General features: G+C 48.9%; 3 protein-coding genes and 1 pseudogene across 4 annotated transcripts; 2 read left to right on the forward strand and 2 right to left on the reverse strand.

Annotated features, from left to right (window-relative positions):
• Nucleotides 1-252: 252 nt before the first annotated feature.
• Nucleotides 253-6,927, forward strand: LOC136610545 (histone H2A type 1-like). Its single transcript, XM_066589774.1, has 2 exons — nucleotides 253-322; nucleotides 6,076-6,927. Exon 2 carries the CDS (start codon nucleotides 6,084-6,086, stop codon nucleotides 6,468-6,470), a length of 387 nt encoding a protein of 128 aa, XP_066445871.1. The 5' UTR covers nucleotides 253-322; nucleotides 6,076-6,083; the 3' UTR covers nucleotides 6,471-6,927.
• LOC136610543 (histone H2B) lies at nucleotides 4,512-5,761 on the reverse strand. The gene has a single exon (XM_066589773.1). The coding sequence runs from the start codon at nucleotides 5,740-5,742 to the stop codon at nucleotides 5,362-5,364; it is 381 nt and encodes a 126-aa protein (XP_066445870.1). The 5' UTR covers nucleotides 5,743-5,761; the 3' UTR covers nucleotides 4,512-5,361.
• Nucleotides 6,928-9,764: 2,837 nt separating the features above from the next.
• LOC136609975 (histone H2A-like) lies at nucleotides 9,765-10,167 on the reverse strand (annotated as a pseudogene).
• A 163-nt stretch (nucleotides 10,168-10,330) lies between these two features.
• Nucleotides 10,331-13,118, forward strand: LOC136611325 (histone H2B). Of its 2 annotated transcripts, XM_066590833.1 has the most exons (2): nucleotides 10,331-10,635; nucleotides 12,754-13,118. In XM_066590833.1, exons 1-2 carry the CDS (start codon nucleotides 10,504-10,506, stop codon nucleotides 12,955-12,957), a joined length of 336 nt encoding a protein of 111 aa, XP_066446930.1. In that variant the 5' UTR covers nucleotides 10,331-10,503; the 3' UTR covers nucleotides 12,958-13,118. The 2 variants fall into 2 exon arrangements, with proteins under 2 accessions (XP_066446930.1, XP_066446929.1); XM_066590832.1 differs by lacking the exon at nucleotides 12,754-13,118 and having other exon boundaries at nucleotides 10,331-11,689.
• Nucleotides 13,119-25,209: the final 12,091 nt, after the last annotated feature.

Here is a 25,209-nt window from a genome sequence, read left to right on the forward strand (position 1 = left end):
TACAATACATTGCATGGGGAATATTCCTGTTTTTACCATGTGGAGTGACTGCTGTGAGTGGCTACAGTGAGTGGCTACTGTGAGATTGCAAGGAAGATCTGGAGGCCCTTGGGAAACTTTGGGTGTTCAGAGGCAGGGAGAGACACTAGCAGATTTTGGTAGATTGCAGGCAGGACTGCAAGCTTATTCACTGCACTGGATGGGCGGAAGTAGCTTTGTGAGGGCGGAAGTGGTCAGCACAGCAAGGGGTGCTGGGAGATGACCTTCTAGCAGGAGGGTCTGAAGATGTAAACAGAGCATGGAGGTGAAAAATGGAGCCTAGGTAAGTGCTACTTCTGAAAAAAACGTTTTGTATGTGTTGTTGACAACAGCCTGTACCGGCAGGGCAAATTTATTGGAGAAAAAAAAAACAGATTGTAATGACAGAACCCCTTTAAGGCCATTCACACCCAGGACTTTGCTGAGTCCCTACAGTCCTCTCTGTCTCCTATCTCTCTCCTCTCCTGCCCCAACCTGGCTGCCGCTCACTACAACACTGCTCTCAAACATGCCCTGGATAAAGAGGCGGCCACCATGACCCAAGCTATCCGATGTAGAATGCGGCAACCCTGGCTCACGCCTCAAACACGTTTCATCCCGCGGTGCTCTAGAAGTGCTGAACGGCTGTGGAGGAAGTCGCAAATCTCTGAGGACTTTCTCCACTACAAATTCATGCTTAGAACCTACAACCTCGCCCTTCTTCATGCCAAACAAGTCTACTTCACCTCTCTAGTCTCCTCACTATCGTGCAACCCAAAACGGCTCTTTGATACTTTTCACTCCCTTCTCAGCTCTAAACCACAGCCCCCAGTGACGGATCTCAGTGCTGCAGAGATTGCTTTGCTGCCTACTTCAAAAAGAAAATTGATGACATCTGTCAGGAAATAACTTCCAAATCCCAGACTAGCCCTGAGCCTAGTCTTGTTAGCACGGCATCTGGCTCCTGCTCACTGTCTGTACTAAGACCAACAACAGAGGAAGAAGTCTCCAGATTGCTTTCCTCTGCTTGCCCCACGACCTGCGCTAGCGACCCTCTCCCCTCACACCTCCTCTGATCCCTCTCCCCAGTGGTCATCTCGCATCTCACCACTATATTCAACCTCTCTCAAATTCTGACCTCTGGCATCTTTCCCTCTTCTTTCAGACACGCCATCATATCCCCACTATTAAAGAAGCTGACTGCAACGCGACTGACGCTGCCAACTACCGACCCATCTCTAATCTCCCCTTCATCTCCAAACTACTAGAACGCCTAGTTTACTCCAGCCTTGTAAGCTATCTATCAGAGAACTCGCTCCTAGACCCCCTACAGTCTGGCTTCCGACCACAACACTCGACAGAAACTGCCCTTACAAGGGTATCAAACGACCTCCGGACAGCCAAATCGAGGGACGATTACTCCCTACTGATCCTCCTCGACCTCTTCGCAGCATTCGACATGGTTGACCACAAACTCCTCCTCAGTATACTTTGCTCCATCAGCCTAAAGGACACTGCTCTCTCCTGGTTTTCCTCCTACCTATCTGACCGCTCATTCAACATCTCCTTTGCTGGCTCCACCTCCCCTCCTTTTCCCCGTGCTGTTGGGGTCCCCCAGGGCTCGGTCCTCAGCCCCCTCCTTTTCTCTATCTACACAGCCCCTAGTGGATGGACCATCAGAAGTTTTGGCATCCAATACCACCTCTACGCTGACGACACCCAGCTATACACCTCTTCCCATGACATCTCTGCACCTTTCCTCCAAAACATCACCGACTGTCTGTCTGCTGTCTCTAACACTATGTCCTCTCTCTACCTAAAACTAAACCTCTCAAAAACTGACCTACTGGTGTTTCCACCCTCCACTAACCAACCTCATCCTGACATCTCCATATCAGTGTGTGGTGCCACCATAACTCCCAGACAGAACGCCCGCTGCGTTGGGGTCATATTTGACTCCGATCTCTTCTTTACCCCCTGCATCCAATCTCTTGCCCGAACATGTCAGCTGCACCTCAAGAACATGGCAAGAATCCGCTCTTTTATCTCCGCAGACGCACTATACACGCTTATTGTTGGCCTCATCCACTCTCGGCTCGATTATTGCAACTTGTTGCTCATCGGCCTCCCCTGCTCCAGACTCTACCCTCTCCAATCCATCCTGAATGCAGAAACCAGGCTCATCTTCCTGTCCAGCCGCTAATCGGACGCCTCTGCCCTGTGCCAGTCACTGCACTGGCTGCCTGTTAAATACAGAATTCAATTTAAACTCGCTACCTTCATCCACAAATCCCTCCACAGTGCAGCGCCCCCCTATATCGCCTCCCTCATCTCAATCCATCACCCAGCCCTGGCTCTCCGCTCTGCTAACGAAACCAGACTGAGCGCCTCCAAGACTTCTCCAGAGCAGCACCGGTCCTCTGGAACGCACTACCAAAGGCTACCTGAGCAATCCAGGACTCGCAGAACTTCAGGCGTGCTCTAAAAACGCACCTCTTCAGGGAGGCATATCGCATTCTCTAAACAAACCCCACTGTATGCCGCCTGATAACATGCTCCCTGACCTACTGACTGCAATCCCTGCTAGCCACAATCAACTGCTCTTGCAGTCATACTGATTCTGCCTTCACGCGGCTAAATGTCTGTCCATTGTCGGTGTATAGCATCCCTCACACTCCACCTCGCCATACCGTGCACATCTCCAGCCCCTTTACCTTCTGTATCACCCCATTACTTGTAGTATATAAGTTCGTTGGAGCAGGACCCTCACCCCCATTGTTTCCATCAACTGTTACCGTGGTTCTGTCATTTTTTGCACTTTTGTCTTTCTGTATTCCCCCTGTCTATGTAAGCGCTGCAGAATATGTTGGCGCTATACAAATAAAGATTATTATGTAATACAGGAGGAGCAGACTGAGGGGTCTCTGGTAGATGGAATACAAGGGATGCAGACTGAGGGGTCTCTGGTAGATGAGGAGCAGACTGAGGGGTCTCTGGTAGATGGAATACAGGAGGAGCAGACTGAGGGGTCTCTGGTAGATGTAATACAAGGGATGCAGACTGAGGGCTCTCTGGTAGTTGGAATACAGAGGGAGCAGACTGAGGGGTCTCTGGTAGATGGAATACAGGAGGAGCAGACTGAGGGGTCTCTGGTAGATGTAATACAAGGGATGCAGACTGAGGGATCTCTGGTAGATGTAATACAAGGGATGCAGACTGAGGGGTCTCTGGTAGATGAAATACAAGGGATGCAGACTGAAGCGGTCTCTGGTAGATGGAATACAGGAGGAGCAGACTGAGGGGTCTCTGGTAGATGGAATACAGGAGGAGCAGACTGAGGGGTCTCTGGTAGATGTAATACAAGGGATGCAGACTGAGGGGTCTCTGGTAGATGAAATACAAGGGATGCATACTGAAGGGGTCTCTGGTAGATGGAATACAGGAGGAGCAGACTGAAGGGGTCTCTGGTAGATGGCATACAGAGGGAGCAAACTGAGGGGTCTCTGGTAGATGGAATACAGGAGGAGCAGACTGAAGGGGTCTCTGGTAGATGTAATACAAGGGATGCAGACTGAGGGGTCTCTGGTAGATGTAATACAGGAGGAGCAGACTGAGTGGTCTTTGGTAGATGTAATACAGAAGGAGCAGACTGAGGGGTCTCTGGTAGATGTAATACAAGGGATGCAGAGTGAGGGGTCTCTGGTAGATGAAATACAAGGGATGCAGACTGAAGGGGTCTCTGGTAGATGAAATACAAGGGATGCAGACTGAAGGGGTCTCTGGTAGATGGAATACAGGAGGAGCAGACTGAGGGGTCTCTGGTAGATGGAATACAAGGGATGTAGACTGAAGGCGTCTCAGGTAGATGGAATACAGGAGGAGCAGACTGAAGGGGTCTCTGGTAGATGGAATACAGGAGGAGCAGACTGAGGGGTCTTTGGGAGTAGTAACTATGTACTGTACATATGCATTTATTTATTATTAGTTAACTATTTCAGGGGCCGTACTAAAAAGAATGAACAAAAAGAATTAACAATATTGCAAATTTGTGAAAATCTACAGAAACGGTGATAGAAAGAATGAGAACAGTAAAGGGTTAACACTGGGGCAGTGCTGACTGTGGGAGGAGCTACAGTCCAGTACTTCCTGCTCATTGGCTGATTACCAAAGTTTAAACTTCCCGCTCAATTGAGCGGTTCTTCTGTTCTTTCTGTCTCTCGATGTAACACGTGTGATCACTGATGGGACATCTGATACAGAGGAGGCTAGATCCTCCCCTAACCCCCAGTCGAATCCTCTATCTGCCCCAACCGTAATAGAGGAGACTGCAGTGCACTGAATGTATCTTCGTATTGTAACACAGGAGACAAATATCATATTATAACCCAAAACCAGACTGAGCCGTGCAGGACTCTAGGAGAGCTGGGTGACTTGCCTGCGACTACTGGTTAGGTTTACCTACAGTGACTGCAGGACTCTGAGAACTGGGTTATTTGTCTGCCCCTCTATGTAACAACCGTGCGGGACTCTGGGAGAGCTGGGTGATGTAACTGCACCTACACATACAGGGGTGACTGTCAGGACTCTGGGAGAGCTGGGATATAACTGATATAAGCTTTACAGAGCGGCACATACATGGGCACGGATTCCTATAGACCCCGGGAGATGAATAAGGGCAGATTACTGTATAGTAGGTTACTGGTCCATAGAGTTCTGCAGCCGCCCTGCCCACACCATGAATATACTATATATGAAGAGATGCTTCCTCTGCTGGGAGCGGTTGTTCTACAGAAACAGCTGGAGAGGTTGAGGTCCTTTGTCCTCTCTTCCCAGCACACCTATTCTCTTAGGGCCCCCTGTCTGCCCCACTTCCCCTACACTGCACTACAACCCCCACCATGTCATCCATAACTCCTTATGTCCCCAGCCTCCTACTCACAGAGAAAGTGGTCAGAATACAGCAGAGTGCAGGAATCAGCTGCCGCACATAGTGGGGACACCAGACCGAGAACTTCAGTGGCAGAACATGCAGGAGCCGCTCTGTTCCCAGTAACATACTTGATATTACAGGCGGTCAGCAGGAAGAGGAGGGAGGGGTGAGGGTTCTCCTCATGCTCTAAGCTGCGGCAGTGATCAGTGAGAACAGATAGGACTCATCAAGAACAGTCTGTGCAGATAGTCATTTCTGCCGGTTCAGATTGGGTTTTTTTTGTTTTGTTAAGTACAGATCATAAAAATCATGATTGGATCCACAGAACCTGGAGGTGACAGCTCTGCTGTAGACGGGGTGGGTGGCTCTTAGAAGAGCCTTTGGGGTGATGATTCACAAGAGAACGGAGCAGATTACTTGGCGCTGGTGTATTTGGTGACGGCCTTGGTGCCCTCAGACACGGCGTGCTTGGCCAGCTCTCCGGGCAGCAGCAGGCGCACGGCAGTCTGGATCTCCCGGGAGGTGATGGTGGAGCGCTTGTTGTAGTGAGCCAGGCGGGAGGCTTCCCCTGCGATGCGCTCAAAGATATCATTGACGAAGGAGTTCATGATGCCCATGGCCTTGGAGGAGATGCCGGTGTCGGGGTGGACCTGCTTCAGCACCTTGTACACATAGATGGCATAGCTCTCTTTCCTGGTCTTCCTCCGCTTCTTGCCGTCTTTCTTCTGCGTCTTGGTCACGGCTTTCTTGGAGCCCTTCTTGGCCGCTGGAGCAGACTTGGCAGGATCAGGCATGATAGCACAAACACACTTTCCTGACAAGAGAATAATGTTCCTGCACCGCCCACCGCAGCCGTATTTATAGACCGGCCATGCAAATGAGAATGAGCACTGCTGTCTGCTCACCGTTCTACTGGAGGAGCAAGTCATGTGACCTGTGGGGGGGGGGGGGCATCATAAGCCACACCCAGTGCAGTTCATTGGCGCTTCTTCAAGTCTATTCTCCATTCCTCAGATTGAAATCTATCCAATGACAGAAGAGGAGGGCGGAGCAGCAGGTTATAAAAGGTAGCTGAAGGGCTCCTCGTCATCTTATGCTGAAGAGTTTTCTCTGCTGCTCTCTTATAGTGAAGACGATGTCTGGACGAGGTAAACAAGGAGGCAAGGTTCGTGCTAAGGCCAAGACCCGCTCATCCCGGGCAGGACTGCAGTTCCCCGTCGGCCGTGTGCACAGGCTTCTCCGCAAGGGCAACTATGCTGAGAGGGTGGGCGCTGGCGCTCCGGTCTATCTGGCAGCTGTGCTGGAGTATCTGACCGCTGAGATCCTGGAATTGGCTGGCAATGCCGCCCGGGACAACAAGAAGACCCGCATCATCCCCCGTCACCTCCAGCTGGCCGTGCGCAACGACGAGGAGCTGAATAGGCTGCTGGGTGGGGTGACCATCGCCCAGGGAGGCGTCCTGCCAAACATCCAGGCTGTGCTGCTGCCCAAGAAGACCGAGAGCAGCAAGAAAAGCAAGTGAGCGCCGCTGATCCCAGATTCCTTCATAGAACCAAAGGCTCTTTTAAGAGCCACCCACATGTTCCTTACAACAGAGCTGTGCTGCTATCATACGTATTGTATATAATTGTGGTAATTGTACTGCAGATCTGCAGCATCGGGTAGCGGTGTGGATTTAACATACATGACAAGAGGCAGTTATTTAGCGGATAATTGTCCTGTGTTCTCATGTGCGGGGCAGGCAGCACTACAGACCTCACACTTTGGGCTGATGGCCAGTTTTGAATCTCCCGCCCATTATCTGTTTTTACTTCTCCCTGGGAAAGTTGGGGCGGGTGATCGCCGGTAGAACGAGATGTTACTCAGAGATCTAATCCTGTAAATGTTAGAGATGGATCAGCACTCTTGGGTTTTCTTTCAAAATAAAAGCATCTTTATTCCTCAGTAAAATATAGCGACGTTTCGATCCTTCCTGGATCTTTCTCAAGCATGTAATAAATGCAAACAACACACCACTTTATACAGCAGAACAATCAACAAAATACTCAATAGACACACAATAGGACACAGATTCCCACCCCCAATGATCGGGGTTGGTCCTTAGTAATGCTGGACAATTGCAAGACCTGTAAGGAGATAGACATATGTATACGAGACTTACCGCATAATTAGACATGCCGTACATATCGGCATCCTATCATTATCAGCGCTCATGTGCGGGGCCTCAGCCAATGAAAGCTGTGCCCTTACCCGTACTCGGCACCAGCCGATCGTTGCGCATGCGCTGCCCTGTCTCCGTCATACATCACGGGTTGTGCCTAGTTGGGTAATTGGATGTGCTGCTATCCATATATTGTCTTTAACAATAATCCTTTAAATGTGACATCGTTTTGTTGCTGGTGAAAAGTATAAACTCTACAAGATTCTATTTCTCTTCATGAGATGAGATGAATAACAATGGCAGGTAGAGGGCGCCCTGTGCTGATCTCTGGGAGTGACCGACTGTTCTGCCCCATTGATCCCACTCCTGATGCCTGTGCGCCCACCTCCAAGACATGGATGGTCACAACGCAGTTGTTCCAAGGTGAAGCTTTCTGTGAAGCCTCACAGAAGAAAACCAGCGGAACACAAAAAAATCTGAACACTTTATGTATTAGTGCAGCTAAATCACCCAGCTTTCTCAGAGTCCGGCATGGCTGTCTTCTTGCATAGAGTTGCATCCCATATTACCCAGCTCTCTCAAAAGCCCTGCACAATTCCATTACTTAGAGGTAAGTCCACAACACCCAGCTATTCTGGAGTCTGCCCACTTAAATGTGTGGCCATATCATTCAGCTCTCCCGAAGTCCTGAAACGTCACCCCCTTTTTATTGAGGTGTAGCCAAAGCACAACTGTCTCCATATGTAGACTTTAGCAATGCAGCCCCGTCCCCCAATTCTCCCCAAATCCTGCGAAGCCATTGCCTATTATCAAGATGCTCTTATATCACCCAGCTCTCCCAGAGTCCTGCACAGCTGTCCTATTAAGTAAAACTACAACTATGTAGTCACTCGCCCCAGTCTTTCTGCCCAGCCATTATATAATCCAGCTTTGTGTAGATTGAACTAGTGATTTAGCTAAATCACCCAGCTCGCCCGGAGTCCTGCACAGCTGTTCCCTTACATAGAGGTGCAGACAAATGACACAGTTCTCAGAGTCCTGCACGGCGCTCACTTTATTTAAACTTAGTAGTCGCAGCCAAGTCACCCAGCTCTCCCAGAGTCCTGCACGATTGGGTCTGTATTTGGATTATAATAAGACGCACCGCAGCCTCCTGTATTACGGTTGGGGCAGATAGAGGATTCGGTCACAGGGGAGGATCTGCCCGCCTCTATATCAGATGTCCCATCAGTGATCACACGTGTTACAGGGATGGAGGGACAGAAAGAACAGAAGAACTGCTCAATTGAGCGGGAAGTTCAAAATTTCTGGTAATCAACCAATGAGCAGGAAGTACAGGACTGTAGCTCCTCCCAAAGTCAGCACTGTCCCAGTGTTAACCCTTTACTGTTCTCATTTTTTCAGTTACTTTAGCTTTTCACTTTTTGTTCATTCTTTTAAGTACGCCCCCTGAAATGGTTAAATCATTGCATATCTACAACAGATAGTTACTACAAAGCAATAATATGGTTAATAAATACGACCCAGCGCTGCCTGTCTGCAGAGACGTTACAGAGCGGCAGATAACATGTAGCACAGGAAGAATGTCTGTTGGGAAACAACGGATCCCCCAACTGTTAGAATAATTACATCAGCTGCTAAATAATAGTTACCCAACTGCATGTGATACAGCGGGTGTCACAGGGATGTCACGGTGTGTGGGGCTGCGTCTTATTGCCCTTGTATTCTACAGTATAGTATATATTCTGGGTGATATAACAGGCGGGCTCGGGGGTATAGGAGCGACATCACCAGTGCGCACTTCAGACTCCGGTCACTGCGTAACTATAAACTGCTGAATAGAGGGATGAGTTTTTGAAAGTTGAGCAGCAGGGGTGCCGATTATTGACAACCCGGCCGCACCGTGTACTGCAGGTTACTGCCTTCACACTTAGGACTACAGGTGTGTAAAGTGAGCGACTTGCAGATTAAGGGTTAAATGCACATAGTTAGGAGGGTGTCCCGTGGGAAGTCATGTATGGGGCAGCTTGGACAGAGCGCTGTCTTACATGAAGCTTGTTAATGGGAGCCAATGGTATTTATTATCCTCTCCTCCCACGGAGGCTACACATATACATAGAAAGAGAGCAGCTAGTGGAGCCCGTCCTAGAGAGAGCTGCCCCCATGCCCGGGGGAGGGTTCATGCGATGCAGCAGAGCCGGAGTGACCCTACAGCACTGAGAAGGAAGCTGGGAGACATAGCTCAGCTACACTTGTACTACCGCCGTATAATCTGAGTTGCTCCCATTCACTATAACTGAGCGTGGGACAAAGGAAGGAAAGGAGGCTGCGCCTTCTCATCAATACACCGGCGCTGACAGGGCAGCAGTGGTGGCTATAGTGGCTCGCGCTGCTAGCGCCCTACAGTTCGTCCTGTGTAAATGGGCCTCAAGGTGACGACCGTGCAGAACTCTGGAAGAGCTGGGTGGGTGATACGGCCACATCACTACGTAATGGGATCACCCGGGCAGAACGGCGGGTCATCCCCAGAGATCAGCGCAGGACGCCTTCTATCCGCCAGAGCGTTATCGCTTTCATCAAGACAAATAGAATCTGATAAGTTTGACAGATTTTACAATAAGAATTGTTTCTTTTGTTCATTATAAGGCGTCAGATCTACAGGATTCTGTCACTGAGAGCGATAACAGCTTGTTCTACTGGCGATCTCTTGCTCTTCTTGGGCAGTAGTACAGCCTGGATGTTTGGCAGGACGCCTCCCTGGGCGATGGTCACCCCACCCAGCAGCTTATTCAGCGCCTCGTCCTTGCGCACGGCCAACTGGAGGTGACGGGGGATGATGCGGGTCTTCTTGTTGTCTCGGGTGGCATTGCCAGCCAATTCCAGGATTTCAACGGTCAAATACTCCAGCACAGCTGCCAGATAGACCGGAGCGCCAGCACTTACCCGCTCAGCTTAGTTGCCCTTGCGGAGAAGCCTGTGCACACGGCCGACGGGGAACTGCAGAGTGAGTCTTGGCCTTAGCACTGGCTTTACCGCCTTGTTTGCCTCGTCCAGACATTATATGCATAGAAAATTAAAAGCTGAAGAAGAAACAAAATCCAGAACAATAAGACGAGATATTCTACTGACTTCTTACAACCTGCTGCTCCGCCCTCCTCTCCTGTCATTGGATAGATTTCAATCAGGAAAAATGGAGAATAGACTTGTAGAAGCACCAATGAACTGCACTGGGCGTGGCTTATGGCCCCTCCTACAGGTCACATGACTTGCTCCTCCAGTACAACGGTGAGCAGACAGCAGTGCTCATTTGCATGGCCGGTCTAAAAATACGGCTGCGGTGGGAGGTGCAGGAACCTTTTTTTTCCTTTTGTCAGGAAAGTGTCTTTGTGCTATCATGCCTGATCCCGCCAAGTCTGCTCCAGCGGCCAAGAAGGGCTCCAAGAAAGCCGTGACCAAGACACAGAAGAAGGATGGCAAGAAGCGGAGGAAGACCAGGAAGGAGAGCTATGCCATCTACGTGTACAAGGTACTGAAGCAGGTCCACCCCGACACCGGCATCTCCTCCAAGGCCATGGGCATCATGAACTCCTTTGTCAATGACATCTTTGAGCGCATCGCAGGGGAAGCCTCCCGCCTGGCTCACTACAACAAGCGCTCCACCATCACCTCCCGGGAGATCCAGACTGCCGTGCGCCTGCTGCTGCCCGGAGAGCTGGCCAAGCATGCCGTGTCCGAGGGCACCAAGGCCGTCACCAAGTACACCAGCGCCAAGTAATCTGCTCCGTGGCCCGCTGTGTACAATCACTCCAAAGGCTCTTCTAAGAGCCGCCCACCCTGTCTACAGCAGAGCTGTCACCTCTGGGTTGTGTGGATCTGATCAGTTTTCACACAATTATTTCCTGTGCTAATAACTCTTGCAGCGTCAGAAGTATGCATTTTTCGCAGCCTTCTTCCTATTTTGGGTCCCATGAGCGGAGCGGCTGTTGTGCGTGTCCTGCGCCAGGAATCTTTTCCCCGGTGGCGGCTAATTCAAAGCTGGGTTTATAAGCAGCGCTGGGTCCTAGTGCTAATATACTCCAGCAGTCTGTTTTGCTGTCAGCGGGTGGAGCTGGCCTGTTAACCCCTTCAGTTGTCTGTTCTTCAGTTAATATGGCATTATCCAAGCAAGAAATAACCTGGAGTTCACAAACTTTAAGGATTTGTTTATAGTTTTTTTTAATAACCTGAAAGGGGAAATCCGTAAACAAAGGGGTTACAGAAAAAGCTAATTCTATAAATGATCTACACCACATGTGTGAAACACAAGGCCCACGGGCCAAATCCGGCCTGCTGCCTCATTTAATGTGGCCGGTGGCGGCTCAGCACTGAAGCGATTACCAGCTGGGGTGTCGCAGCTCCCCGCTGGTAATCGCGCGGATTCCGGCGCACTCTCTGACGTCAGTGTGCAGCCGGGATCCTCCTCCCCTGAGTCCCCTGCTCCTCAGTTCCGCAGGAGAGGACTCTGGGAGAAAGCGTTCTGGGTACACACACGGATGTCAGTGTGCACCCGGGCTCAGCACGATCAGAGGGGATACGGCACTGACAGCAAGGAGGAGGTAAGTATATGGACTGGGTTGGGGGGGTTAACTATTATTACTTAGGGGGGTTAATATTACTGACGGGGGTTAATATTGCTGAGGGGAATAATATTACTGTGGGGTTATTACTACTGGGGCCACTGTGGGGTACCCTGTTACTACTGGGGCCACTGTCGGGTACCCTGTTACTACTGGGGCCACTGAGGAGTCCCTGTTGCTACTGGGGCCACTGTGGGGGGTCCCTATTTTTACTGGGGCCACTATAAGAGCCACTATTTCTAGTGGGGCCACTATGAGAGTCACTATTTTTAGTGGGGCCACTATGAGAGTCACTATTTTTACTGGGGCCACTATGAGGGTTACTGTTTTTACTGGGGCCACTAGGAAAGTTCCTATGACTACTGTGACCACTATAGGGTCACTATTAGGGCTCATTCACAAGGGTGTAATCATATTTCGGTCGCACAAATATGCTGTGTATTTGCGCAATTGAAAATCACTTATGCCTGCATATTTGGGCACGCAAAAAAGAACACAGATGGGCCCACTGAAATGCGCAAATTTGCAGTGAATACACAGGTTTCCTGCTTGTATTTGCGCGGCCCATTCACTTCAATGGCCTATTGAGGTGTGTAGGATGCAACAAAATAGGTCATGCTGTGTGAAAATATACATCATGTGAATGAACTCATTGAAATCAATGGCTTCTATTCACTCCATATTATGTACGCAAATACGCTTGTGTGAAAAGGCCCTTACTATACTGTCTTACAATCAGCCCTTTGAAGGTCACCATAAGCCTAATGTGGACCTCGGTGAAAATGAGTTTGACACCCCTGATCTACACCATTAATTTGGAGGAATCTCTGTTCTGGTGCAGCACTTCTAGCTGCGGGTGCGGCTCTACTGCAACGGTCGGTATAGGCGCTGTGTATATAATGTATGAGATCCTCTATAGGTGTACAGTTCTCTCTGGGATTGTCCTCCATACTCGGCCATATCCAGAACACTGAGGGCATAAAGAGATCCCGTGATCCATCTGATGTCTCTGTATATCTCTGTTTTAGGATGCCTATATGCTGATCACAGGCAGCTTGAACTCCTCTATTAACTTCCCAACCCCGTCTGATGGAAGTTTCTTCCAAGTTGTCCCGAGCATCTACTCTTCCAAAACCCCGATGTCTTCTCCCCGATGGCTGTGTAGATTCGGTTACGAGGTCCCCAAGAACTGTAGCGATTTGTGTTCCAGCGCAAAAAGATTAACCCCTTAGTGACGGAGCCAAATTTTGGAAATCTGACGTGTCACTTAACACATTATAACTCCGTAAAGGCTTTGCATATCCAAGTGATTCTGACATTGTTTTTTCGCCACATATTGAACTTCATTTAGGTGGTAAAAATAGACCGTTAGAACTTGTGTTTATTTATTAAAAGTACCAATATTGGGAAAATGTTGAAAAAATTGTCATTTTTTTCACATTTTAAATTGTAATATCTCAAATATGTGCAAACATACTGTACAAATTTTTGCTAAGATATATATTTCCATCTGTTTACTTTATTCTAAACGCACGTTTGAAAAACTTTTTTTTTTTTTTTAACCATTTAGGAGACGCACAAATGTAACATTACTTTACATAGTAACATAGTAACATAGTAACATAGTAACATAGTATGTAAGGCCGAATGAAGACATTGTCCATCTAGTCCAGCCTGTCTATCCTACTGTGTTGATCCAGAGGAAGGCAAAAAACCCCAAGGCCAGAAGTCAATTAGCCCTTTTGGGGAAAAAATTCCTTCCCGACTCCCTAGTGGCAATCAGACTGTTCCCTGGATCAACCCCTAATAGTTCCTACCTGCCTATATTCCAGGATTGACACTTAACCTAATATTTATATCCTGTAATATCCTTCTTCTCCAGAAAGACATCAAGTCCCCTTTTAAACTCCTTTATGGATTTTGCCATCACCACTTCCTCCGGTAGAGAGTTCCACAGTCTAACTGCTCTTACAGTAAAGAACCCCTTTCTATGTTGGTGATGAAACCTACTTTCCTCTAATCGTAGCGGATGTCCTCTTGTTACCGTCGAGGTCCTGGGTATAAACAGATCGCGGGAGAGATCCATGTGTTGTCCCCTCATGTACTTATACATGGTTATTTGGTCGCCTCTTAACCTTCTTTTTTCTAGAGTAAATAGTCCCAATTTGGATAGCCTCTCTGGGTATTCCAGTCCCGTCATTCCATGTATTAGTTTAGTCGCTCTTCTTTGAACCCCCTCAAGCACTGTGACATCTTTCCTGAGCACCGGTGTCCAGAATTGTACGCAGTATTCCATGTGAGGTCTGACAAGTGCCTTATATAGTGGGAGGATGATGTTCTCGTCCTTCGCCCCTATTCCTCTTTTGATGCACCCCAAGACTTTATTTGCCTTTGCAGCGGCTGACTGGCATTGGTTACTCCAGTTTAGTCTATTATCCACTAATACCCCCAGATCCTTTTCCATATCACTTTTCCCTAGTGGTACCCCATTAAGTGAATATTCGTGACATCCGTTCCTCCTGCCCATGTGCATAGTCTTACATTTTTCAGCATTGAACTTCATTTGCCATTTTTCTGCCCAAGCCCCCAGCTTATCCAGGTCCGTTTGTAGCCACATATTGTTCTCCGTTGCATTAATTACATTGTATAATTTTGTGTCATCTGCAAATATTGATATTTTGCTGTGCAGCCCCTCTATCAAGTCATTAATAAATATGTTGAACAGAGTGGGGCCTAATACTGAACCCTGTGGCACCCCGCTAGCGGCTGTGGTCCAATCAGAGTACGAACCATTTATTACCACCCTCTGCTTTCTATCGTTGAGCCAATTTTTTACCCACTTACACACGTTTTCGCCCAGTCCGAGCTGCCTCATTTTGTATATTAGCCTATTATGTGGCACGGTGTCAAAGGCTTTAGAGAAGTCCAGATATACAAGATCAATAGATTCTCCCTGGTCCAGCTTAGAGCTTACTTCATCGTAGAAACTGATCAGATTTGTCTGACATGAGCGACCCTTCATGAATCCATGCTGGTGAGGAGTTATTCCCTTAATCTCCTTGAGGTACTCATCGATGGCGTCTCTCAGAATCCCCTCGAAAATTTTTCCCGTTACTGAAGTGAGACTTACTGGCCTGTAGTTACCAGGCTCACTTTTGCTCCCTTTTTTGTAGATTGGTACCACGTTGGCAATGCGCCAGTCCAATGGTACTACTCCAGTCTTGATAGTGTCTAGAAATATAAGGTATAGCGGCCTAGCTATCTCGTCACTTAGTTCCTTTAGTATCCTTGGGTGTAATCCATCAGGGCCCGGTGATTTATCAATTTTAGTTTTCTTTAGACGCTTCCGCACCTCCTCCTGCGTTAGGTATGAGATATTTTGTGAGGGGTTCGTTTTATTCCCCTGCATCTCGTGTGGCATTTCCTTTTCTTTGGTGAACACACTTGAGAAGAAACTGTTTATTAGATTTGCTTTCCCTTCGTCATCATCAATGATTTCTCCTGCATTGTTTTTTAAAGGGCCAGTGCTCTCCCTGCAAATCCTTTTGCTGTTTATGTAGTTGAAAAATAGCTTCGGGTTGTTTCTGCTCTCTTTTGCGATCCGTCTTTCCGCTTCCTCTTTGGCAGTTTTAATCGTATCTTTGCATATTTTGTTTTTTTCCCTGTATGATTTTAGCGCTTCTTCGCTGCCTTGTTGCTTTAGTAGTTTGAACGCTTTCTTCTTTTCGTTTATTGCCCCTCGTACCGTCTTGTCGAGCCACATTGGTTTCTTTTTAGCTGAGTTACTTTTATTTCTGAAGGGAATGAACTGCTCACATGAGGCGATTAGGATCCTTTTGAACTCTTCCCATTTTTCCTCCGTACTGATATTTTTGAGGATGTTGTCCCAATTAATGTTACCGATAGTAGTTCTAAGCTCATCAAATTTTGCTTTACTAAAGTTTAGTTTCTTTGTTACTCCTTGATAAGGCATCCTATTGATTGACAGCTGGAAGTTGATTATATTGTGGTCGCTGTTCCCCAAGTGCCCCTCAACCTGCACCCCCTTTATACGTTCCGGTTTGTTAGTTAGCACTAGGTCCAGAATGGCTTTCCCTCTTGTTGGTTCCTGCACAAGTTGGTTCAGGTAATTGTCTTTAATTACTCTCAAGAACTTATCACCCCTGTGAGATTTGCAGGTTTCGTTCTCCCATGTTATATCTGGGTAATTAAAGTCCCCCATGATAATTACTTCGTTTCGCTTTGACACCTCTTCTATCTGCCTTAGTAGTAAGTCTTCAATTTCTGCTGTTGCTTTTGGTGGTCGATAAAAGACCCCTATCAGGATTTTGTTGTTTTTTCCCCCCTGTATTTCAACCCACAGAGATTCCACCTGTTCGTCTCCTACCCCTATATCCTCCCGTAGCCTCGGCTTCAAGTTCGATTTGACGTACAGACATACCCCTCCCCCTTTCTGGTTCCTTCGGTCTCTTCTGAAGAGATTGTACCCCTGCAAATTCACCGCCCAATCGCACTTATCATCAAGCCATGTTTCAGTAATTCCGACCATATCATAGTTTTCATCAGTCATTCTCGCTTCAAGCTCGCCCACTTTACCGATCAGACTTCGTGCATTCGTGATCATACAATTTATTTCATTTTTTTTGTTTTTTAAATTTGTTTTGTTGCTATTCGTACTTATGGCTGATCTGTCAGTTCTAACTGTACTAACCCCACCCCCTGCTCGTCCCCCATTCCCTTTGCTTGAGCCCAGATCACTAATTACACTGGCTACCCCACTATTTCTCATTTTACCCTCCCCCCCAGTCCCTAGTTTAAACACTCCTCCAGCCTTCTAGCCATCTTTTCCCCCAGCACAGCTGCACCCTCCCCATTTAGATGCAGCCCGTCCCTACGGTAGAGCCTGTAGCCGACCGCAAAGTCAGCCCAGTTCTCCAGGAACCCAAATCCCTCCTTCTTGCACCAACTCCGGAGCCACTTGTTTACCTCCCTAAGGTCCTGCTGCCTTTCTAGTGTGGCTTTAGGTACAGGTAGTATTTCCGAGAAAACTACCCTGGAGGTCCGCGCCCTGAGCTTGGACCCTAAGTCCCTGAAATCATTTTTGAGGGCCCTCCATTGACCTCTAATTTGTTCATTGGTGCCAACGTGCACCATGACCGCTGGATCCTCACCAGCCCCTCCCAGTAACCTGTCAATCCGATCCGCGATGTGTCGAACTCGAGCGCCAGGAAGACAACACACCGTTCGACGATCCCGGTCTTTATGGCAGATTGCCCTCTCTGTCCCCCTAATAATTGAGTCCCCCACCACTAGAACCTGTCTAGCCTGCCCTGCGCTCCCTGTCCCCGTCTCACTGGAGCAGTCATCCCCCTGGCGTTCAGAGGGCGTGTCGTGCTGCAGCGGTGCTGGCTCTGTAATGGCATCCCCCTCATCTGCCAATCGTGCAGACTTGTTGGGTTGTGCCAGTTCAGGACTAGCCTCCCTGGTTCTCTTCCCTCTACCCCTCCTTCTTTCTGTCACCCAGCTGACTGCCTGCTCCCCCTGCACTTCCGTACTACCATCCGCCCCCGCCTCTACCCCAGCGAGTGTCTGCTCAGTGAGCACCAAACTCCTTTCCATGATGTCAATGGCTCTCAGTGTTGCCAGTTGCCCATTTAGATCCAGAATTTGGGCTTCTAAATTTGCAACGTGCATGCATCTTGTGCAACAGTATGCACCCTCGATCGGCTGATCAAGGACCGCATACATTGCACAAGTAGCACACTGGATGACATTGCCAGGCATGGAGCTCATCCTAATGGGGATCTACAATTTACTTGTGGAAGTAGTGAAGATAGCCTTGCTCACACTCCGCTCACACGCTGCCGCAACCGCTGTCCCGCTGCCGCAACCGCTGTCCCGCTGCCGCAACCGCTGTCCCGCTGCCGCAACCGCTGACCCGCTGCCGCAACCGCTGACCCGCTGCCGCAACCGCTGACCCGCTGCCGCAACCGCTGACCCGCTGCCGCAACCGCTGTCCCGCTGCCGCAACCGCTGTCCCGCTGCCGCAACCGCTGTCCCGCTGCCGCACCCGCTGACCCGCTGCCGCAACCGCTGACCCGCTGCCGCAACCGCTGACCCGCTGCCGCAACCGCTGACCCGCTGCCGCAACCGCTGACCCGCTGCCGCAACCGCTGACCCGCTGCCGCAACCGCTGCCCCGCTGCCGCAACCCCTGACCCGCTACCGCAACCTCTGACCCGCTCCCGCAACCGCTGGCCCGCTGCCGCAACCGCTGACCCGCTGCCGCAACCGCTGACCCACTGCCGCAACCCCTCACCCGCTGCCGCAACCCCTCACCCGCTGCCTCTCTCGCACAACCTCTTACCCGCTGACACTTATGCGCAAACAGTCAAAAATTTTTTTTTTTTTTTTTTTTTTTTTTTTTTTTATTTTTTCCCCCTCACAAACACTTAGACCCCCAGACACACACACACACAGAAGACACAACTAACCAGATACACAGAAGACACACAGCTCACAAACACACACAGAGGTAGATACTCAGCTCCTCCGCTCCTCCTGGTGACGTCACCCGCTGTCCCGGCGGCCGCTCACTCTGCCCTCCTGTCTCAGCTGCTCCGCTGAACTCCTGGTGGCCTCTTGGCGCCGGCTGCTGCGCTGTTGCGCTCCGGTCCCACTGGTCACTCCTGCCCCCGTGCCTGCTTCAGTTGCCGCTGCCCCCGCACCTGCTTCGGCTGCTGAGCTGCTCCGCTGTCCCCTTCAGCTCCCCGCTCGCTCGTGCCTCCGTCTCAGTCGCTACTCCTGGCGTCTGACGTCACTTCCGCTGTCGGCACACAGACATTAAGGGTACTTTGCCGCATTTTGAGGAACACTTTGTGTTTCTACACCAAGCCAAGATTGCAAAGGCTCATAGGTGTCAGAATAATAGATACCCCCACAAATTACCCCATTTTAAAAACTACACCTCTTAACGTATTTACTGAGGAGGGGCAGGAGTATTTTGAACCAACAGTTTTTTTTCAGTAATTAATGCAATTTAGAGGAGAAAAAATAAAATTTCATATTTTTGCAAATATGTCATTTTAAAGACATATTTGTTTTCTATAGTGCACATGAAAATGAGGATTTACACCCCAAAATGGATCCCTCTGTTTGTCCTGTATTCGGAAATATACCCACTGTGGCCCTAATATTATGTCTCTATGCACAACGGGGTCCAAAATGAAAGGAGTAGTCAGTGTCTTTCAGAACATAAATTTAGCTTGAAGGCCTTTTAGGCCCCATAGCACACTTGTAGAGCTCTTGAGCGGCCAAAACCATAGAAACCCCCCCACAAATGATCCCATTTTGAAAACTAGACCCCTTAACGAATTTATCTAGGGGTTTACTGCCCATTTTGACCCCACAGTTTTTGAATGAATTCAAGAAAAACAGAAGTAAAAAATTGTGATTTTCCTTTTTTTGGCAATTCTGACTATTTAAAAACAGTTTTTTTTTTAAATGTTCAAAATGTATTTTATTTAGAACTATCGTCGCAAATACAGATATTCAGCAATATTCGGAACTGTATAAAATAAGATGGAATAAAGTAAAATCAATGAAAAGAAATAAAATAAACTGAAATGCGTTTCAGAGAGTCCCTTCAGGTAGCTAAAGAAAAAAAAAAAAAAAACATCAGCAAAGAAGACACCCTACATATGCCTGGGACTCCTTGCTATCTCATCTCTTAACAAACCTCCTCTTTGGGTAATCCCAAATCGGGAATAAACGCTGGATGGCAAAGTAAATTGTAAACCAATTATAAACAAATATAGTATACTTATGAAAATTTTTGATCACAGGGTGATGGGAAAATCTGTTCCCCATCAGGAGTGTGGGTCGAGTAGATGCTGTTAAACTACAACTCTCCCTAGTAAAAAAGAAGAGAAGATAATAGGGGGGGGGGGGGGGGGGGAGAAGAGAGCAGGTAAGGGAGAAGAAGAGAAATAATGGGGGGTAGGAAAAACAGGGAGAGGGGGTACCCAACCAGCGGCGGCTGTCCAGGAGAGGACACCATCTAAAATAATGTTCTACATCAGTCGTGTTTAGGGTGCTACAACGCCATTGGTTAGCCAAGGATTAAATTTGGCAGATGAGCAGAAGTCTATCCAGACCGCCCTCTTGGCGTAATGGGTAGAGAATTTGGAGTCATCCCTGGCTCTTAATTCTTCCATGTACATGATGTCATCCATAGCTTTTACACACATTACTGTGATGCCTACACACTTAGTGTTCCATAGGCGTGGTAACACCTGTCTCGCAGCTAGGAGGAAAAATCTGAGGATACCTTTCTTAACCGAGGATATAGGCCCTGGTATGATGTAGAGGAGAGCAATCTGTGGTGAGAAACAGATATCACCCATAGTGAGTGCGTTATATAGGGTGCTTATCTCATTCCACCAGGTGGAGACCAGGGGGCAGGACCACCAGATGTGTATCATCGATCCCATGCTATTTTGGCATCTCCAACATATTTTGCTTGCATTAGTGAGCGCTATATATAAGGTGTTTATCTCATTTCACCAGGTGGAGACCAGGGGGCAGGACCAGCAGATGTGCATCATCGATCCTGTGTTATTCTGGCATCTCCAACATATGTTGCTTGCATTAGGGTACATCTTAGCCAGACGTGCCAGAGTGCGGTATCATCTGGATAAGATTTTGTAGTTCAATTCATGGTACCTGCCAGAAACGGACATCTTGTGGGTCATGATTAAAGCTTTAGCCCAGTCGCAGTCCTCGAGTTGCTGGCTCAGCTCAGTCCCCCAGCTTTTTTAAAATCTCACCCCTCTGTCTCGCATGTTCCCGGCTGCCAGTAAGCTGTAGACCACAGAGATCTCCACTTTCCGCTCTGGAGGCCCAGTGCACATCTCCTCAAAGGGAGTAGACTGGCTCGGTACCTCTGAGGCCTGGCCCTGTGCACGGATAAAGTGGCATAACTGTAAATGTTGGAATCACACACCGGTCAATGGCCCCCCCTCACCCAGCAATGATTCCATTGATTTGATTCCGCTCATCGTCTTTACATCCCAAATTCTGGGGACGTGGATCCCCATTCTACTCAGCAGGGGTAGGCCTCGCACACCCAGCAGAAACAGCAGAAAGTGCGGCTTACCCACGAGGGGTGTCCAGGGGCCGGGTATTGAAATCAAGCGTGTTCTTGCTGCAAAGCTATCCCACTGTTTTAAAATGGATCCCAAGAATGGGGAAACCTCAAATCCCCGGCGTCCGAGGCCTCCCTTTAGCCAAAACAGACCTTGTGTTTTAAATGGGGCAAAGTCTTGCTCAAGTTCTACCCATCGTTTAGAGGATCTCCTGAGCATTAGGTCAAGTACGCACTTGCTAACTGCAGCTTTATGGTACCTCGCGAGATCTGGGAGCCCCACTCCCCCCATTACCTTTTTTTGCATCAGGATTTTATAGCTTAACCTGGGCCTAGTTCCATTCCATACGAATTTCACCATTGCTCTTCTAATTTGCGTGAAGAAACTTTTCGGGATCTGAATCGGGAGGGTCTGGAACAGGTAGAGGAACATAGGAAGGGCGTTCATTTTTAGCGCATTAATCCTGCCGAACCACGACAAGGTCAAAGTTCACCACCTCTCCAGGTCCCTCTCCAATGAGGCGCAAAGAGGCCCGTGGTTAAGGTTGAACAGGTCATCCAGCCTGGAGGAGAGGTGGACTCCCAAGTATTTGATGTGGTCGTCTTTCCACTTCACTGGGAATCGGGATTTTAGATGGGCTACTTCTGAGTGGGGGGGAGGGTTATATTTAGGATATCAGATTTGTGGATATTTATTTTAAAGTTGCTAAATTGACTACATCTTTTGAATTCTTGTAGTATAGCTGGTAGACTATTTTGCGGGTCGGTTATGTAGGCAAGCAGGTCATCCGCAAAGGATGCCAATTTATGTTCAGATTGTGAGGTTGAAAAGCCCTTTATATTCGGGTTTCTTCTTATGGTGTTTGCGAGGGACTCCATGACTAGGATGTATAGAGTGGGTGATAGAGGGCAACCTTGCCTCGTGCCATTGCAGGTGCGTACTGGGGCTGAGAGCCTGCCATTGACTCGAATTTGTGCGGTGGGGCCATTATATAGGGCCATGATCCAGCTGCATAGCCTGGGTCCCAGACCTATTTTTTGGAGTGTGGCTTCCAAAAATCTCCAATACACCCGGTCAAACGCTTTCTCAGTGTCCGCTGAGAGAAGGCATAAAGGGAGCCCTTCCTGTTGAGCCTTTCCAATCAAGGAAAGAGTTCGTATAGTGTTGTCCCGCGCTCGCGGCCCGGGACAAACCCAACCTGGTCACTATAAGTCAGCCCTGGCACGAGGGGTTGTAAGCGGGTAGCAATGGTTCTAACAAAAATTTTTGTGTCCACATTTAAGAGGGAGATAGGTTGGTAGCTTCAACATTGGAGCGGATCTTTGCCCGGTTTTGGGATTACTGTTATAATTGCCTGAAGAGCTTGGGGCGGGAATGGGAAGGACCTGGTAATAGCGTTGAAGGAACGGCATAGTAAGGGAGCTAATAGGTCCCCGCAGGTCTTATAAAATCTCGGTGTGAGACCGTCTGGTCATGGGCTTTTGCCAACTTTAAGGTTCTGAATTCCCTCTAGGATCTCTTGCTCCGAAATGTCACCTTCCAATGCCTCCGATTCCCCGCTGGAGATGGGGGCCAGGGCATGTTCGTCTAAGTAGGCTGTCATTTCTGTGTCCCCAGGCAATGTCCGCGGTGGCATGTACCTTCCCCCCTCTAGAGGAGTTTAGCGCAAATATGTATGAGTGCAATTCCTGTGGACTGAGTGCCCTGGCTAGCCATGCGCTATATTTATTTCCGTATTCATAGTATCCCCCTCTCATTTTATCTCTGGCGCATAGCGAGGCTTGATCCAGGATAGATAGAATCTGTTGACGCAACAAAGAAATTTCTTCCCCCAGGGTTAAAGTGGCTTTTGATTTGTTAGATTGCTCTGCGATGTCTAGCTTTGTCAACAGGTCCAGTAGTCTACTCGCTCTCTCCTTTTTGAGCCTAGCCTCGTGCGAGATAAAGATACCTCGGAGTACACATTTCAGGGCCTCCCTTTTTATAGGTGGGGCCGTTTCATCTATTTTATGGGTTTCTCCAAATTTTTAATAGCTTCGCGTATCTCGTTCAGGCAACAGGTGTCTCCCAGAAGTTTGACGTTCAGACGCTAGTTGCGCTGCCCAGTCACCGCGTCCCCCTGCGTCAGGGCCCCATAGACCGGTGCGTGGTCCGACCAAATGATCCTACCAATCGAACTTTTGGGTGCCAAATCTAGGAGGCTATGTGATATAAATAGGTAGTCTAACCTACTATAACTGTTGTGAGCAGGGGAACAATGGCTAAAGTCCTTGACCTCGGGGTGCAGGGTCCTCCAGAGGTCAATGAGCTTGAGCGAGGTTAACTGTTCTACGCAATCTATGTATGGCCGCCAGGGAAACGCCAGACCTTCCTGATGATGAGTCCAGCTGAAGGTCCATGCAAAGATTTAGATCTCCTCCAAGGACAATTGCAGTTCCAGCGGCAAACCGAGCCAGCTCTCACAGCACCTGGATCCCGAAGGCGATCTGGCCTGAGTTAGGGAAATAGATATTAGCTATCATGATCACCTTTACTCCGAGTTGCATTTTTAGAAAAAGGTATCTGCCCTCTGGATCGGCCTCGGGGAAAAGAAGATTGTAGGGGAGACTTTTGTGTATAGCTATGGAGACCCCACATGACTTTTTATCAGGATGGGTACTATGGTGCCATTGGGAGTAGAATGTATTACTGCATTTCGGAACATGGTGCTTTCTAAAATGCGTCTCTTGAAAAAGGGTGTTGGGTATGCATTTTTTATGCATGTGCGCTAGGATCTGGCCTCTTTTGGAAGAGCAATTTAATCCTCTGACATCGTAGGTACAAAAGGATATATCTGTCATGTTGGCATGCTATTGGCCTGGTCGCCACCGCCGGGAAGATCAGAGGGGGTGGGAAAGAAAAAAATAGAGAAGAAGGTAGGAAAAAAGTATCAGGGTGACAGACTACCCAGCTTCTGTCAGTCAGGGAAGTTGAAGTGTGCCCCCTATAATGGCGCCCTAGACTCATAAGGGTAGGTTCTTGTCTGGCCTAGGCCAGAGATTAAACGGCACTTAGTAGCGTCTAGCCTACTGGGAGGGTAACAAGGGACATAGTACGGCGGGCCAGGTTCGGGAATATTGTAATAGGAGTTCCATTGTGGGTAAGAGCTGGGTTGTTATCCTGGGCTTGCTTCAGGATCGCTTCTTTATCCTTGTAAAAATGAATCCGACATATTACATCTCGCGGTTTTCCCGAATCCTCTGGTCTGGGGCCCAAGCTTCTATGGATACAGTCTATTTCTACCGTCTGGGAGCGATCGTGCTGCAGAAGAGAACTAAATATATTACGTGCCCAGTTTTCCAACTGTGGACGGGTCACCTCTTCAGACGGGCCTCGTAAGCATATGTTGTTGCGTCAATGCCTATTTTCCAGGTCGTCTAGGTGGGACAAGATGTCGGTTATTTGCAGTGTCTGGGCATTGATGACTTGACTGTGGGCATCCAACAGAGAAAAAAACTTCGTCTTGGGTCTCCTCTACAGTTTGTAGTCTGCGGCCCACCTGTCTCAGTTCCTGCTGCAGGAGCGAGAAGGCCTGCTTGTGGGAGTCCTCCAACCTTTGAAAGTCCCTTTTCGTTGGCAGTGCCTATAGGTGCTCCTTCCACTCCCAGGAGTCGTCCTGCATTACGTCTGAGGTTCTGCGTTCATAAGAAGGGCTGTAGTCGGGGTTGTTAATATGGCTCCAGGTGAGGATGCAGTCCCTGCCTTCAGGCGGTGAGTAAGCCCAGTCAGGGGGGGGTTTCTGCCTGAGGGGTGCGGTGGTTACGGCGTAGACAATATTACATCCCCTGTTTGAAGTTTGTGTGCCCCCTATAATGGCGCCTGTCGTCTCTGGCATGGGGCTCAATTGCTTGCTGTGGCCGGTCTGCTAATAATAGCTCTCCGAGGGGCTCTTGTCTGCGCCCTGGCTCAAAACATCACCCCCATCTTCTTGTTAGGACGTCAGGGGGGCAAAGTCCTGGCTCATAGCAGTCATAGGCTGCTGCCCTCCCGACTTTCACCCCCATCTGAGGACTCTGGTGACTGGGGTAGGTTCACCTTATATGTCGGCACAGGCTCCCTGCACAGCTGCTCCTCTGTTCTCACCTTCTGCTGGGCTGGAGCGATGGCGCTCCCCTGCATAGCCAGCAGGTCTAGGAGTCCCGCCGTTACTCTCCGGCAGTGAAGAGGATCTGCACGTGCGCTCTTGCGCCATCTTTGATCCGGAGCCTGCAGCGCTGAAAGCTCGGAGGAAGCGCTGCATACCTGCCGGGATGGTCTCTGGAGGTGCTGCTGAGCGGGTAGAAGTCGTCCTGCGTCCCAT

The sequence above is a fragment of the Eleutherodactylus coqui genome, chromosome 2 (assembly GCF_035609145.1).
Source record: "Eleutherodactylus coqui strain aEleCoq1 chromosome 2, aEleCoq1.hap1, whole genome shotgun sequence".
NCBI classification, from domain to species: domain Eukaryota; kingdom Metazoa; phylum Chordata; class Amphibia; order Anura; family Eleutherodactylidae; genus Eleutherodactylus; species Eleutherodactylus coqui.